This window comes from Sus scrofa, chromosome 3, assembly GCF_000003025.6.
Source record: "Sus scrofa isolate TJ Tabasco breed Duroc chromosome 3, Sscrofa11.1, whole genome shotgun sequence".
Lineage (NCBI taxonomy): Eukaryota > Metazoa > Chordata > Mammalia > Artiodactyla > Suidae > Sus > Sus scrofa.
The window spans coordinates 46,887,598-46,902,686 of record NC_010445.4 but is presented as its reverse complement, the minus strand read 5'-3'; the positions used below and the strand labels follow the sequence as shown (position 1 = coordinate 46,902,686).

Genomic DNA, 15,089 nt, shown 5'->3' with positions numbered 1-15,089 from the left:
AACCCACACGCAGGTTCTATCCCTGGGCTTGCTGAGTGGCTTAAGGATCCGGTGCTGCCTTGAGCTGTGGTGTAGGTCGCAGGGGCGGCTCGGATCTGGCGTTGCTGTGGCTGTGGCTGTGGCCGGCAGCAGCAGCTCATATTCACCCCTAGCCTGGGGAATATCCATATGCCGCAGGTGTGGCTTTAAAAAGACAAAACAAACAAACACCCCCCCCCACTCGATTGGCATTTCTTAGCAAATTATAAGCTTGCCCTTGTCCACCCTTTACAAATTCTCTTTTACACACCCGTTTCATCAACTAGGCTACTCTGTATATTTAGGATTCTTATTCCCATGTGGCTAACGAGTAGCGAGTAAGGCCCCAGAGTAGGTCTTTTGGGAGCTGTCTGGTCCTTTCAGGATAGGAGAAAGAGGCTGAGGAAAGACACCTGAGTCTGGGCGTCGGCTGGAGGTGAGGCACATTGAGGTTGCTGAAAACACACTTCATCTGCTGTACCGTTTTGTGCAGCGCCAGCACTAAGTAGGAAAGACGTCACCAGGATACTTCTTGGTTATGTCACCACCGTCCTCACTCTAAATTCCCATTAAGTACATTGAACCTAGCTAAGTGAAGCTCAGCCCCCTGAAGTGCCCCCTTGCGCCACCCTAGGGAGGCTGAGCGTCTGCTCTTGAGCGCCCGTGGGCAGCGGGTCTTTGGCCGCAGCCACTCGGCAGGGTCTTGGAAGCCGAGGCAGCGGACAGGGGGCGCGCGCAGACGAAGAGGGTCACCCGGCCCCAGGGCGGGGCTCTCGCTGAGCGCTTGCTGGGCCGCGGGCATTTGGGTGGGCGGAGCTAGGCGGGGCTGGGCGGATCCTGGACGGCGGGAGCCGCTTGTCCCGCTGGGGCCCTCTGAGTCGCGCGCTGCACGGGTGGGGTCTCGGGGGCCCGCAGCACACAGACGATAGGACGCTGGGATAAACATGGTGTGCAACCCGGGAGAGGGGAGCGGGGCCACTCCTTCGGGCGGACCCGTCGAGGAATCCGGAGCCCCCACCGCGCCGGAAAGAAGGCGGGGGCTGTCAGGCCGCGCGGGCTCTTTAAGACCATGTTCCTGCTAACACAGACGGTGAGTAACCTGGCCCCAGGTCCCGGGAGAAACCCTGAATTGGCTTGGTCTAAATAGGCGGATGAGAGTTCAGGTCTGTGGGCGTGGAATTTGAGGAAGTTATGAAGGGGGGGGGGCGTCACATGGCTTTGAGCCAAAGCCCCCAGGTACCTTGTAAATTTTAACAGGGCTCCTGGAGAGGGCGGTGAGACTAAGCAAGCACAAGTTCCAAAGGGAGGAGAGTCCCCCACCTGGCTTCAGCGCCCCCTCGGCGTAGTCCTTCATATCCCGGTAAGCTCGTGAACAGGTGGGCTGAAGGCAGGAAGCTTCAGGCCTCTGTGGTGGGTGGGGAGGCAGAGGAACCGAGTGCTGTGGGCTCTCAGGAGGCCTTTGGCATCTGGTTCTTCACGAAGTTTCCTAGGCTGAGAGGAGGTGGAGCTGTGCCTGCCTTTGGGCCTGGCCCACGGATGGGGCATCTGGCAGCCCCCTGAGGACCTGAGAGAGCACAGCAGCAGCAGTGGAGAGGTGACAGGCCGCCCAATGCCTCCTTGGCTCCCACTGGGGGGTTGGCCCACTGGGCACAAGGAGGGGAAGAAGTTGAGTGCTCTGATGACACAGTGTGAGCAGAATGAGGCTTGTGAAGTCACAGAGGAAGAAGGATGCTGCAGCAGGCCCGGGGCCGACAGCCTGGCAAGAGGAAAGGTGTTACCCAGGCAGACTAGTGCTTTCTGCCCGTGGAAGGGAGCCTCTGGGATTGTCAAGGCACACCTGGTGCCCATGGTGGACTGATGAGTCGGGTGAGGCCACCCTAGCACAAGGGTTCCCCTCCCCATCCTACACAGGAATGAAAACAGTTCCATGTCCACATTCTGGAAGCCTAAATACCACCCACACCATGTGGAAGGAAAGCAGTAGAGAGACTGGGTAGCACATCCTGCTGCCCCCTTTTCCCCAAAGCTTCTCCTGGGCAGACCGACCACCCTTGCTCTGTCCAGTCCCAGCTCTGTGAGCTTTCTGTTCCTTCTGGGTAGCTGACTTCCAGGATTTGGGGTTCCAGGGCTCTGGGAATATGAGTCCCAAAGATCACTACTGACTCCCACCCTCCTACTTCTCCAGATGCAGAGGCCTCCATGGCTGTGATAAGCCTTCTGTTCTTGGCAGTGATGTATGTTGTTCACCACCCCTTGATGGTCAGTGACCGGATGGACCTGGACACACTAGCCAGAAGTCGGCAGCTGGAGAAGCGATTGGGCGAGGAGATGCGCCAGTTAGAGATAGAGTTTGAAGAGAGGAAGCGGGCAGCAGAGGAGAAGCAGAAGGCAGAGAATTTCTGGAGAGGAGACACATCCAGTGACCAGTTAGTGCTGGGGAAGAAAGACAGGGGGTGGCCATTCCAGACCGAGGGCCAGGAGGGGCCGCTGGGCTGGATGCTGGGAAACCTGTGGAACGCTGGCCTCTTTTGCTTTTTCCTCATCTTTGAGCTCCTGCGACAGAACATGCAGCATGAGCCGGCCTTTGATTCCAGTAGCGACGAGGAGGAGGAGGTCCGTGTCATGCCTGTCACCTCCTATAACTGGCTTACTGACTTCCCCTCGAGAGAGGCCCTGGAAGCCTTTTACAGATATCATGTCCAGAATGTCACCCGAGACCTGCCCTGCACCTGCGAGTTTGTGGAGAGCTTTGTGGACGACCTCATTGAGGCCTGCCGGGTGCTCAGCCGCCGAGAGGCTCACCCACAGCTAGAGGACTGCCTGGGCATCGGGGCTGCCTTTGAAAAATGGGGAACCCTCCATGAGACCCAGAAATTTGACATCCTGGTGCCCATTGTCCCCCCCCAGGGCACTATGTTTGTGCTGGAGATGAGGGATCCAGCCCTAGGTCGCCGCTGTGGCTGCGTGCTGGTGGAGTCAGAATGTGTGTGCAAGCGCGAGAAGCTTCTGGGGGATGTGCTGTGCCTGGTGCACCATCACAGGGACCACTCGGCCCTTGTGGGCAAGTGCAACAGCTCCATCAAGGCGGCGCTCTGCACGGGCTCCCACCTGGATGTGTGCAAGACCGTGCAGTGGTTCCGGAACATGGTGGGCAATGCCTGGGCCCTTGTAGCCCACAAGTATGACTTCAAGCTCAGCCTGCCGCCGTCCACCACCTCCTGCAAGCTCAGGCTGGACTACCGCTCTGGCCGCATCCTTTCAATCCGCCTGGTCCTGGGGGTGCAACGGGAAGATACCTTGGTCTACCTGGTGAGTCAGGCCCCTGACCAGGAACAGCTCACCAGCGTGGACTGGCCTGAGTCCTTTGCAGCCTGTGAGCACCTGTTCTTGAAGCTGGTCGGGCGTTTTGCTCCAGAGAATACCTGTCACCTTAAGTGCCTCCAGATCATTTTGAGTCTCCGGGACCTTCAGAGTTTACCCAAGGGAGCATCCCGCCCCATCCTCACTTCTTACCACTTCAAAACTGCCCTCATGCACCTGTTGCTTCGGCTGCCCCTCACAGACTGGCAGCACAGTATGCTCTCCCAGCGGCTCCAGGACATCCTCTGGTTCTTGGGCCGAGGCCTCCAGCAGAGGTCTCTCCATCATTTCCTCATCGGTAACACCTTCCTGCCCCTGACCATCCCCATTCCTAAGACATTTCGGAATGCTGAGCCCATCAATCTCTTCCAGCACCTGGTGCTGAATCCCATGGCACATTCCCAGGCAGTAGAAGAGTTCCACAACCTTCTGACCCAGGTGAAAACTTTGCCCTGTGCCTCCTTGGCAGAGGCACATTAATGTACAGGCCATTAAAAAGGGGGAGAAGGTATTTCTGATTCCTCAGGCTGCAAAAGAGTTTATTCTTCAGACGTATCAGCGGTGTATGGGACTTTCACCTTGCCAGTGGGGGCTATGATCCATTAAGACACTTGGAGGAGTACAGGAAGTGGTCAGGAGGAGGGGTCCAGCCTGCAGGGCCTAGTCTAGGGTAGGTCTTCTGAGGTTTTCTTCTCTTACCTTTCATCATGACCCAAAGAGGACCCAGGGAAATGGATGTTATGGGAGGATCTTGCTGCTAAAGAGTTGAGATCCAGTGGGGGCCTGTACAGGTGTGCTTTGTAGAAACACTGGACGTGAAAGAACCAGGAGTACCTCCATTCCAGCTTAATTCCTTTTTTGTGAATGACTCCCAGCACACCTCTTGTAAACTGGCTTCCTTATTGAACTCTTAGCCTAATTCATGTCCAAGCTGGTAGCATTCTATTGTATTCCAAATACTGTGATGGCAGCTTCTTGTATTTTAGGATCTAATTTTTCAGACCTTCACTCTTTGAGTTTATAACCAAGATGCTTACTTTCCATTTTCTTAAGTACCCTTGTTTTCATATGATATGTGAAATATAATATAGCCATTTTATGCATTTGAAAAAAACTCCAATACTACCCCAAATAATTTATTAGCATTGATTCACAAACATTAAATCAACAGTGGCTTGTTCCATAACTGATATAATGTAATTAATATCGCCAGCATCTGATGACCTCCTCAGTGCCTGGAAGCAATTATAAAACCTTTTAGGAGGACAGTCCCTTGCAGGAGGGTACAGGGCTCTGAGATGAACAATTACTATTTCTGAGGGAGCCACTTATGTGTTGGGTGGAAAGAAAGCTAGGCTACCATATGTAATGCTTTTTCTCAGTCTGGTGAGGCCTCTGTAATCTCTTTACGAAGATGACAAAGGGATTATTTGAACTATGTTTGTGGTTTTGCAAAGTGGGGTCATCCAGGCCCATTGCTAGGGCTGGACAGGAAGGGACTGTGCAGCAGTTTAGCTAACAAAGTTGTGATTCTAGAGATATGACTGGTATATTTTCCCTTCTTTCAAAACCCTGGGCATCCTGGGGAGGAGTGTTAAGAAATACGACTATAGGAGTTCCCTGGTGGCTCAGCAGGTTAAGGATCTGGCATTGTCACTGCTATGGCTCAGGTTGCTGCTGTGGCACGGGTTCGATCCCAGACCCAGGGTCTCTTGTATTCCTTGGGCACAGCCAAAAAAAAAAAAAGGCAACAGAAATGTGATTCTAGTTGTGGGTGTGGTTGCTTTGGAAATACCAGTGCTGTTCCTACTCAGCACCGCTAGGAAGATCTTCAGGGGAGAACTTGGCCCCACATTTAACTTGACCTCAAGGGAGGTTAGATACTGGTCTTACTACAAGCTTTGGTTAGAAAATACATTATCTCCCCACCTCCAGCAAAAATAAATTACAGGTGTCCCAGAGCTGATGCCAGTCAATATTTGGGGCTCCCTCTGCTACACAATAGCTGCTGTGTTTCTGTGTTGTCTGCTGGTATCTGCCAGGTACTGCTTTTAAGTTCAGATGCAGTGATGGTTGGTTCTACGCTGGTGGGATTTTGGTGTTTTATTGCTTTTGTTTAGAAAATAATTTGCTGGTGTTCTACTTCCCAATCAATAAAAGAGACTATTTTCTGTATCAGCTGGAGTCTGTGCAGTAACACACACAGTAACATTATCAGCATTCTCACATACCCGTCCCCAAGATGTTCACGTTACCCTGATAGCTTCATCCAGTACGTTCTCAACATCCCTTGAACCAGTCTGCCCTGTGGTTTCCCAGTGGCATGGCCAGTGGCCAGGAAAGAATAATTCAGAATGTTAAGGAACACCTAAGTTATTCATTTTCGTGGTGCCCAAACCAAAATATCAGCCAAATCAAAAGCTTTTCGTGGCTGCAGACAACATATATAAACTCTAGAAGGCAGAAATCTGTCAGGGAGAAAGAAGGTAGTATGATCTAGGACTCTGATGGTTTCTATAACATGAGATGAAAGAAAATGTAGTTATGAGCAGGCAGAAGAATACAAAGGGAACCGTCAGCAGAACTTGGGTGGGGCAGAGAGTGTAAGAAAGAGTATAGAAAAAAACAAATGGTGATGGGAAGAACAGAGCCAGTGTGCTCTGGAAACACTCTTACAATGAAAGGGGAAACTTCTGCAGATATTTAGGAAGCTAAGATTTATTCTAAAACAATTACCTGGCTGGCACCCAGGATATAATAGCAGTTATAGCCCTGGGAATACTTAGTATTCACTGAACATTGTCAGTGGTCCAGGCACTGTTCTGCACATGTGGTAACGCATTCAATCCTCACACTGTAACCCCATGAAGTGGGTGCTTTAACCCCTCCATTTGGCCTACAAGGAAACTGAGGCTCAGCTTCCCCCAGTTACGTAGCTCTTAAGTGGCAGAGCCTGGAAAAAAGTCCCTGACCCTAGCAACCTTCCAGCACAGTTTTGGGAATAAAACAAGGTGAAGGAGTTACAATGTTTTGAAAAGCAAAAAGCACTATATTAATTTTAAGATAAAGGGTGGTTGGGAGTTCCCGTCATGGCTCAGTGGGAACTGACTAGCATCCGTAAGGACACAGGCTTGATCCCTGGCCTTGCTGAGTAGGTTAAGGATCTGGTGTTGCTCAAGCTGCTGGGGCTGTGGTGTAGACCAGCAGCTACAGCTCTGATTAGACCCCTAGCCTGGGAACTTCCATATGCCACGAGTGTAGCCCTAAAAAGAAAAAAAAAAAAAAAAAAAAAGATAAAGGGTGGTACATTATTGTGTGGAAGTTCAAGAAAATATATTGTTGCTTCTTAGTCTAGTCTTTAGGAGGTCAGTAATTTCATATCATATACAAAAATGAAAGGCGTTTGCTCAGAGGCCAAAACAAATGTAAAGCCATTTCACTACATGCCCTGTTGAACCCCAGTGACTTGGTGGTTTCTATCGTGAACTACATTATAATAAAAGCCAGCTGCCAGCTGGAAGTTTGGGGTAAATTTGAGCCTAAAGACTGCATGTTCAGGTAGCCAACACTTTTATTCCTCACCTAAACTAAGCCTGTTTGGCTTCATTTTGGGGAAGTAGAATCTGGGTGGGGAATGAAAAATAAGGAAGGGGAATGCCTCCAGCACTTTCCTGGCAGATGAGAGGTGGGGAGGGGCCCCACTTCTTTACTTTTGTACAGGCAGAATAGTTGAGTTTTGCATGCCATGACACCACTGATAAATTGACCTCTTGGCACCTGCTGTCTTCCTAATCTCTCCAGACAAAGACGGCTTTCAGAATAGGTGAAAGACCTGCCTGCACCAGGTGGGCCAGGCCAATGGAGATGCAGGGGGTGGGGCTGGGACTGCCTCCCTGCACATGGAGCCTCAAGCAGTCAGCTCAGGAGGCTCCATTATAACCACTGGAATAGCTTCATGCCTCAGCTGATGGATCACCTAAGAGTCTTCCTCTACCAAGAGTTCCAAGCCAGTTCTTCAGAGGCTCCATTAAGTACCACCTGTCCCCCTCCCAAATGCTCTTGGATGGTGCACACATGGAATCCAGAGGATGACAATCTGTTTGCACCCTCCTCCCTCAAATGCCCATAGAGGATAAGTGATTTGACTGGGACCCTAGTGTAACACAGGATCTATTACCTAATTCCTCATAAAGCCCAGAGAAAGGGTATTATCATCACATTTTATAAATGGGGAAGAAAATGACGCCCAGAGAGGTTAAGATGCTCAATCCAGGATTTGCACTTGTCTTCCGACTTTGCTTATTCAACACATATTTAAGCACTTTGTGTCCAGGGCTGCAATTGAGCCCCGCTGAAATGATGAGCAAAGTCAGCTTTGTCCTAATTAAGTTGACAGTCTATGGAGGAGACAGATGTGAAATAGTCACCCTAGCAGATGTAAAATTACAAAGGTGACAAGTTCTACTAAAGCCTCCAGTAAGGACACTTGAGCGTATCAGGGAGGGCCTCCCTGAGGAAGTGTCCTGAGCTGAAACCTGACAGAAGGTAATTGGGTGAAGATGGAGTTGAAGGATTCCACATCGAGGATGTGGTATATGCAGAGGCTTTAAGGTGGGAGCTGGCATGGTAAGCGCCAGTCTCAAAGAAGGCCTACATGATTGGAGGGCAAGGTGAGGCTGGAGAGACTGTGGGGACCAGATTCAGCAGGGCCTTGCAGATCATTTTAGAATTTTCTAGAGCAATGGAACCTTTGAATGGTTTTGGACTTTGGCAGGAAGTGACAGTTCAGTTTTGTACTTAACAACCACCACCCTGGGCCCAAGGAGAAGGAGGTCAGAGCAGGATTGGGGCTGCTGCAGACCAGCAAGAAGGAAATGTGGATGAAAAGAGATGTAGGATTGAAGAGATTTTTAGGAAGTAAAAAGAGTCCAGGAATGGCTTGTATGAGGCAGGGGGAAGTGTCCAGGATGGCTTCTGGGTTCTGATTTAGGTTTCTGGGTAAACTTGTTTTCTTTCTTCTATCCCACACTGCCTTACACTAAAGGTTTGAAGGTGATCACTGAGAGAACAAGTTTTTGCAAAAAAAAAAAAAAAAAAAAAAAAAAAAAAAAAAAAAAAAGAAGCTTAAAAGGTTGTTTTCAGAGTTCCCATTGTGGCTCAGTGGAAACAAATCTGACTAGTATCCAGGAGGATGCAGGTTCAATCCCTGGCCTTGCTCAGTGGGTTAAGGATCCAGCGTTGCAGGTGTAGGTCGCAGAGGCAGCTGGGATCTGGCCTTGCTGTGGCTGTGGCATAGGTGGGTGGCTACAGCTCTAATTCGACCCATGTGCCGTGGCTGTGGCCCTAAAAAAAAAAGAAAAGTTTTCAACAGGTAAATACTTTTTTGGCTGCCAAATGACTAGGGGGCACCAGTGGCATTCTGTGAGCAAATCACACTGAGCAGTCCTACAAAGAGGGCAAAAGTCCCACAGGCCAAGGACTGTTTCACCCTGAATGCCTTGGGAAGTGCTGTATAAAATGCCATATATGTGTTATAAGAGATTACAAGCTGTTCTCCGGATATTTGGGGGAACAGCCTTGGCCTTTTTTCCATAATACAATTTTTGGAACCAGATGAAGCAGAACTTAATCTTATTTTTTTGAAAGAGGGGAATATATCCAGGAGTTTTTTTCATTAGATTTCATTTTAAAAAATGTACACACAGGAGTTCCCGTCGTGGCTCAGTGGTTAACAAATCCGACCAGGAACCATGAGGTTGTGGGTTCAATCCCTGGCCTTGCTCAGTGGGTTAAGGATCCAGCGTTGCCGTGAGCTGTGGTGTAGGTTGCAGACGCGGCTCGGATCTCTCCTTGCTGCGGCTCTGGTGTAGGCCGCGGCTACAGCTCCGATTGGACCCCTAGCCTGGGAACCTCCATATGCTGCGGGTGCGGCCCTAGAAAAGGCAAAAAGAACAACAACAACAAAAATGTACACACAGCATTTTGCACCCCTTCTTCCCCCGCCTGTAACGCTGCTCATTCAGGTGTGTTCGCCCCTCTCACCTCAGTCTCACACCCCGTCCATCACTTTCTGCTTCCTTGGTGTTTTGCTGCACAGGTCAGGATGGGAAAATCACCTTTGTTACCTTGGTCATCTGCCTCCCCCATAAGTAAGTAAACTCCGTGAAAGCAGAGCCCTTGCCCGTTCTGCTCTACGCTTGGACCCTAGCGCACAGTTCCGCGTCTAGCGCTTGAAAGGAGGCATATTTCCTCTCAGGACCACTTTTTTACGCGCGCAGGGCCGAGGCTGTCCGCGCAGGCGCGTCCTGGCCCCGCCCCCGGTGACGCCACGGCGGCCGTTACAGCGCTCCGGCGTCTCCGCGCGCGATTTAAAACCGGCTCTGGCGACTCCGAAGACGAGATGGGACCTCCTTGTCCGGGTGAGGCTGGGTGGGCAGGAGGCGCTGCGGGCAGGGCCCGGCGTGAATGGTGCTCCAGGCACCGGTGCTGGCGGGCGGGCCTGAGCGGGCAGTGCGAGTATTCTCGGCCCTGTCTTTGGCTTCTTCTTTGCCAGCGGAGTGAGACGCTCCAGGGCGCGGAGAGGGGGAGGGGAGGGGGGTAACGGGAGGGGGGGGAGGGAGTGGCGGGCGGGTTTCGCTCGGCCAATCAGAACGCGACTTCGGTCCGCGCTGCTCCTCTGTGATTGACCAGGTTGTGGGAAGCCTTTTTCCCTAGGCTCCTTCACCTTGGGTGGTGTGTCTTCCTTGAAAAGGAGGTTTTCCTAGAATGCACTTTAATTCAGGGCCGTGGAAGCGTTGTGGTTACCGCTGTGTGTTTAACACGCATGCATTTATTTATTTTCGTATTCACTCGACAAATATTGAGCGACCCCTTTGGTCCCCCTCTTAGACGCAGAGTTATAGTATAAAACGACAAAGTCCCACCCTCTTAGAGCGTGTACTTTAGTTCGGGAGACACAGTAAACGAAATAATTACAGATGAGGTTGAGCACTCAGATTGAGAAGAGCAGAGTAGGGGAAGGGTTATTTTCGGTTAGGAAGTCAGGGAAGACCTTTGAGCAGATTCTGGGGAACATGTTCTAAGCAGAAGGAGCAAGTACGAAAGAAGGGCAAGCGTGAAGGAGCCTGACATGGATGAATACCAGGACATGGTAATTAAAAGAGTGAATGAGGTGGGACAGGTAGGCAGGGCCTTCGTGTCTTGGTGAGAGGTTTCGAAATTTAGAGGTACATTTTGGACATGGTAAGTGACTCACCGGGGTCGGTCAGGTGAAAGGGTCAGTAATCATTTGGATAAGAGTTGGACACTCAGGGCAGTGATATAGGGTGCCCAGGGAAGTAGCCCCTGGACTGAGAGGTAAATTTGGAGGGTCAGGAAGCAAACCGTAGGAGCATTTTTTTTTTGCTATATGCTTTTTGTTATGTAGGTGGTAAAACCATGGAACAGGTGAGACCGCTAGGAAGGCCTTATAGAGAAAACACTCAGCACCAACATTTAGAAACTGGTTAAGGAAGAGCTGGAAAAACTCAGGCAAGTAAGCCAAAAGTGTATCAAGAAGCAGGGTGTTGTCACCTGTTTTGAGTGCTGCTGACTCTCAAGAGAGATGAAGCCTGAAAAGTGACTGTTGGGTTTGGGAACATGGAAGTTGTGAGTGATGGCAACAAAACAGTTTTCATGAAGTGGTGAGTGTGGGAGCCACACCAAAGGGCTTGAAAGATGAGGAGGTGGATGCAGAAAGCGTTTTAGAGCTCAGTTATCCTTTTCTTGAAATAATGGATCCATAATGTCAAAGGGAAGGAGGGAAACAGAGAAAGATGATTCCCAGAAAAAGGTGTGCCTCTAATTCCCATTTTAGTTTCCTTAGACAAGTTCTTCCTTCAGTGCTTTCTATTTCTGTTAGTCTCTTCTCCAAAGTCCACCTCCCTTCCTTACCTTGCAGTGTCCACTTCCACGTAGGCACAAGTCCTCTTGATTCAGTTTCTAAAAATGTTTTTTGCCTCCTTCCTATTTTTACTTTCTTTTGTTTGTTTTGACCTCAGCTGAGAATTATGTTAATCATACTCTTCAGCTTGGAAAGCTATCAGGGAAATGTTTGAATTTGTATTTTTAATTCTTTTATCCCCATTGACCATTCCTTTTCCCTTCTCTTCACATGGGCAACCATTTAGTGTTTATTGTGTTTCTATACGTGTGTTATATTGTGAATATTTTTTTCCATATCACTAATTCTAAACTAGTTGAGATATACTCTTACTCTTACTTGGAGAGTCAAGAAGCAAACCGTAGGAGCATTTTTTTTTTTTTTTTCTTTTTAGGGCCACACCTGCAGCATTTGGAGGTTCCCAGGCTAGGGGGTCAAATTAGAGCTACAGCTTCTGGCCTACACCACAGCTTACAGCAATGCCGGAGCCTTAACCCAGTGAGTGAGGCCAGTGATCGAACCCTGAACCTGCAACTTCATGTTTCCTAGTTGGATTTGTTTCTGCTGCACCACAGCGAGAACTCCCCTAGGAGCATTTATTTGCTTAAAATTCTCCAGCTAGTAAGTGATGGAGCTGGAGTTTGAAGCCAAGCCTTCTGATTCTTAAATCTGGAAACTTTCCCCCCCAGGTCTCTTAGTTCCTTCATCTCTTCCGATGATGGTGTTTCTTGGCCTATCATAGTCACACCCTGGACCTTGTCATTATCAACAGCTGCACAACTCTGGCATCTCAATGCACCCTACCTCTTAAGACAATGCACTCCTGTCTTTCCAGCGCACTCACTCTTGTTCCCCGACTCCAACAACACTCTGATACAGCAGGCATATTTTTCTGCTTTTCACTGTTCCTCACTTCTCTCAGGCCCTTGTTCCCCTCCTTTCTTAGCTTACATTCAGTGGTAAGTCAGTGTAATCACTCCTTTCATTCACCCATAACCCCTTGCCCTCTTTTTGCTTCCTTACACTTGTTTGACAAAATCACAGCTCTGGTTAATCCCAACTCTGCCTACTCTGCCCCAGTGGCTGTGCACCCAGTTGGTCTCAAGGAGACTAAAGCCGCCCAGCAGTCATGCCGTATTCCTTGGTTCATCCATTCTTTTCCTAGATGATGATTTTATATTTTCCTTTCTCTCCTGAAATCTCCAGTACCTCCTCCCGTGCCCTTATTCTTACCTGCTGAGTCTTTTGTTTTTATCCGCTTCTTATTTTACTAAAAGAATAAAAACCATCAGACGAGACTATCCATAGGTTCACTCTTACACCTTCTCCCTTATCTGCATCTGTTCCTGTGTTCTTGGCCTTCCTTCCTTTTGCTGTGGATGAGCTCTCTGTGTTCTGAGGAACCCTTTTACCTGCTTGAGTACATTGTTCAGCAGCTTTACCCTTCTGCATGATCTCTGAATGATGGCCCTCCAAAAGATGTCTGGAACCTGTGAATATGTTAATCTTACATAGTAAAAGAGAGTTTGAGAATATGATTAAGGATTATCCTGGATTATCTGGATGGGCTAATGTAATCACAGTGGTCCTTATAAGAGGGAAGCAGGAGGGCCAAAGTCAGAGAAGGAAAGATGATGACAGAAGCAACGGATTGGACTGATGAGAGGAAAGGACCACAAGACAAGGATTGTCGGCAGCCTCTAGAAGCTGAAAAAGGCAAAGGAACAGGTTCTTCCCTAAGCAGATTCTGGAAATTCTTCACTCCAGAGAGAATGTGACCCAGCTAACATCTTTTTTTTTTTTTTTTTTTTTTGCCTTTTCTAGGGCTGCACCTGTGGCACATGGAGGTTCCCAGGCTAGGGGTCTAATCAGAACTGTAGCCGCCGGCCTACACCAGAGCCATAGCAACACAGGATCCAAGCCACGTCTGTGACCTACACCACAGCTCATGGCAACACCGGATCCCTAACCCACTGAGCAAGGCCAGGGATTGAACCTGCAACCTCATGGTTCCTAGTTGGATTTGTTAACCACTGAGCCTCAATGGGAACTCCCAACCCAGCTAACATCTTGATTTTAGACTTCTGACTTGTGAACTGCAGAGAATATATTTTTGTCTTGTTTTTTGTTTTAAATTTTTCATTATAGTTGGTTTACAGTGTCTCTGTCAATTTCTGCTGTACAGCAAAGTGAGCCAGTATACACATTTTTTTCTTCATACTTTCTTCCATCATGTTCCATCACAAGTGATTGGATATAGTTCCCTGTGCTATAAAAGTAGGATCTCATTGCTTATCCACTCCAAATGCAGTAGTTTGCCATCTACTAACCACAAACTCCCAGGCCATCCTACTCCTTACTGCTCCTTTTTGGCAGCCACAAGTCTATTCTCTATGTTCCTGAGTTTGTTTCTGTTCTGTAGATAGGTTGATTTGTGCCATATTTTATTTTTGTATTTTAATTTTTTTGTCTTTTTAGGGCCGCACCCATGGCATGTCAAGGTTCCCAGGCTAGGGGTTGGATTGGAGCTGTACTTGCTGGCCTACACCACAGCCACAGCAACGTGGGATCTGCGCCACATCTACAGCTTACACCATAGCTCATGGCAACACCGGATCCTTAACCCACTGAGTGAGGCCAGGGATTGAACCTGTGTCCTCATGGATGCTAGTCAGGTTCGTTTTCACTGAGCCAAGATGGGAACTCCTTTGCCATATTTTAGATTCCACATGTAAGTGCTATGATATGGTTTTTGTCTTTCTGACTTCCTTCACTTAGTATGATAATCTCTAGTTGCATCCATGTTGCTGCAAATGGCATTATTTCAATCTTTTTTTTATGGCTGAGTAGTATTCCATTGTGTATATTTCCTCCATCTTCTTAATCCACATTTGTGTTGTTTTAAATCACTAAATTTGTGGTGAGTTGTTATAGCAGCTATAGGAGACTAATATAGTCTCTTTGTTTCATTCCTTCTACCAAGCTGGGTTTCCCCCCCCCCATCTTAAAATTACTTTCTTGACTTCACTTCCCTTTCAACTGGCTCCCTCCCATTTCTCTTCTGCCTTTTTTTTTTTTTTCTTTTTTTCCTTCTCATCTTCCCTTGCATTTATGCCCATTTGATTTTCCCTTTCTCCCCCTGCACTCTAGGAAAACTACTTTGTCAGTAACCTCTCGGTTGCTAAATCTAAAGAACAGCTCTCTGTCCTCACCTAATTTGACCAGTCAGCTGCATTTGACATAGTTCATTATTCCTTCTTCCCCTGAAATATATTCTTCACCTGACATTTAGAATGCCACATTCCCCTTCACTGGTGACACATTCCCTATCTCTTCACTGATTCCTCATTGTTTCCTTCTCTTTATTTTTATTTTTATTTTTTTGGTCTTTTTAGGGCTGCACTCACAGCATATGGAAGTTCCCAGGCTAGGGAATCAGAGCTGCAGCTGCCAGCCTGCACCACAGCCACAGCAGCACCAGATCCAAGCCCTGTCTGAGACTTACACCACAGCTCACGGCAACCCTGGATCCTTAACCCACTGAGCAAGGCCAGGGATCAAACCTGCAACCTCATGGTTCCCAGTTGGATTCGTTAACCACTGAGCCATGACAGGAACTCTTCCTTCTCTTTAAATTTTTGAAGTATTCTAGGACTCAGCCTTCTGCTTTTCTCTATCTAGCCTCATTTTTTTTGGTCTTCTCATCTAGTCTTACGGCTTTGAATACCTCCTCCATGCTTATGACATCCACATTTACATAGCCACCCTAGAGCCTTTTCTAAACTCTGGA

General features: G+C 48.6%; 2 protein-coding genes across 5 annotated transcripts in view; both read left to right on the top strand.

Moving 5' to 3' along the window:
• Positions 842-5,556, top strand: ITPRIPL1 (inositol 1,4,5-trisphosphate receptor interacting protein-like 1). 3 transcript variants are annotated; one of them, XM_021087095.1, is made up of 3 exons: positions 842-1,108; positions 1,276-1,378; positions 2,204-5,556. In XM_021087095.1, the coding sequence occupies exon 3, from the start codon at positions 2,218-2,220 to the stop codon at positions 3,856-3,858; it is 1,641 nt and encodes a 546-aa protein (XP_020942754.1). In that variant the 5' UTR covers positions 842-1,108; positions 1,276-1,378; positions 2,204-2,217; the 3' UTR covers positions 3,859-5,556. The 3 variants fall into 3 exon arrangements, with proteins under 3 accessions (XP_020942754.1, XP_020942756.1, XP_020942755.1); XM_021087097.1 differs by lacking the exon at positions 1,276-1,378; XM_021087096.1 differs by having other exon boundaries at positions 857-1,378.
• NCAPH (non-SMC condensin I complex subunit H) overlaps positions 9,679-15,089 on the top strand; it is a 40,621-nt gene continuing 35,210 nt past the window's right edge. Inside the window, exon 1 of one of the 2 annotated variants that reach the window (XM_021087093.1) lies at positions 9,679-9,797. In XM_021087093.1, coding sequence (XP_020942752.1) covers positions 9,779-9,797 — 19 coding nt within the window. In that variant the 5' untranslated portion in view covers positions 9,679-9,778. The remainder of the gene's footprint in view (positions 9,798-15,089) is intronic. The other variant, XM_021087094.1, reaches the window with a different exon arrangement.

What these genes read in the sequence shown, in the direction of transcription:
- ITPRIPL1 (XM_021087097.1), top strand. Translation starts at nt 2,218, where the DNA reads ATGGCTGTGATAAGCCTTCTGTTCTTGGCAGTGATGTATGTTGTTCAC.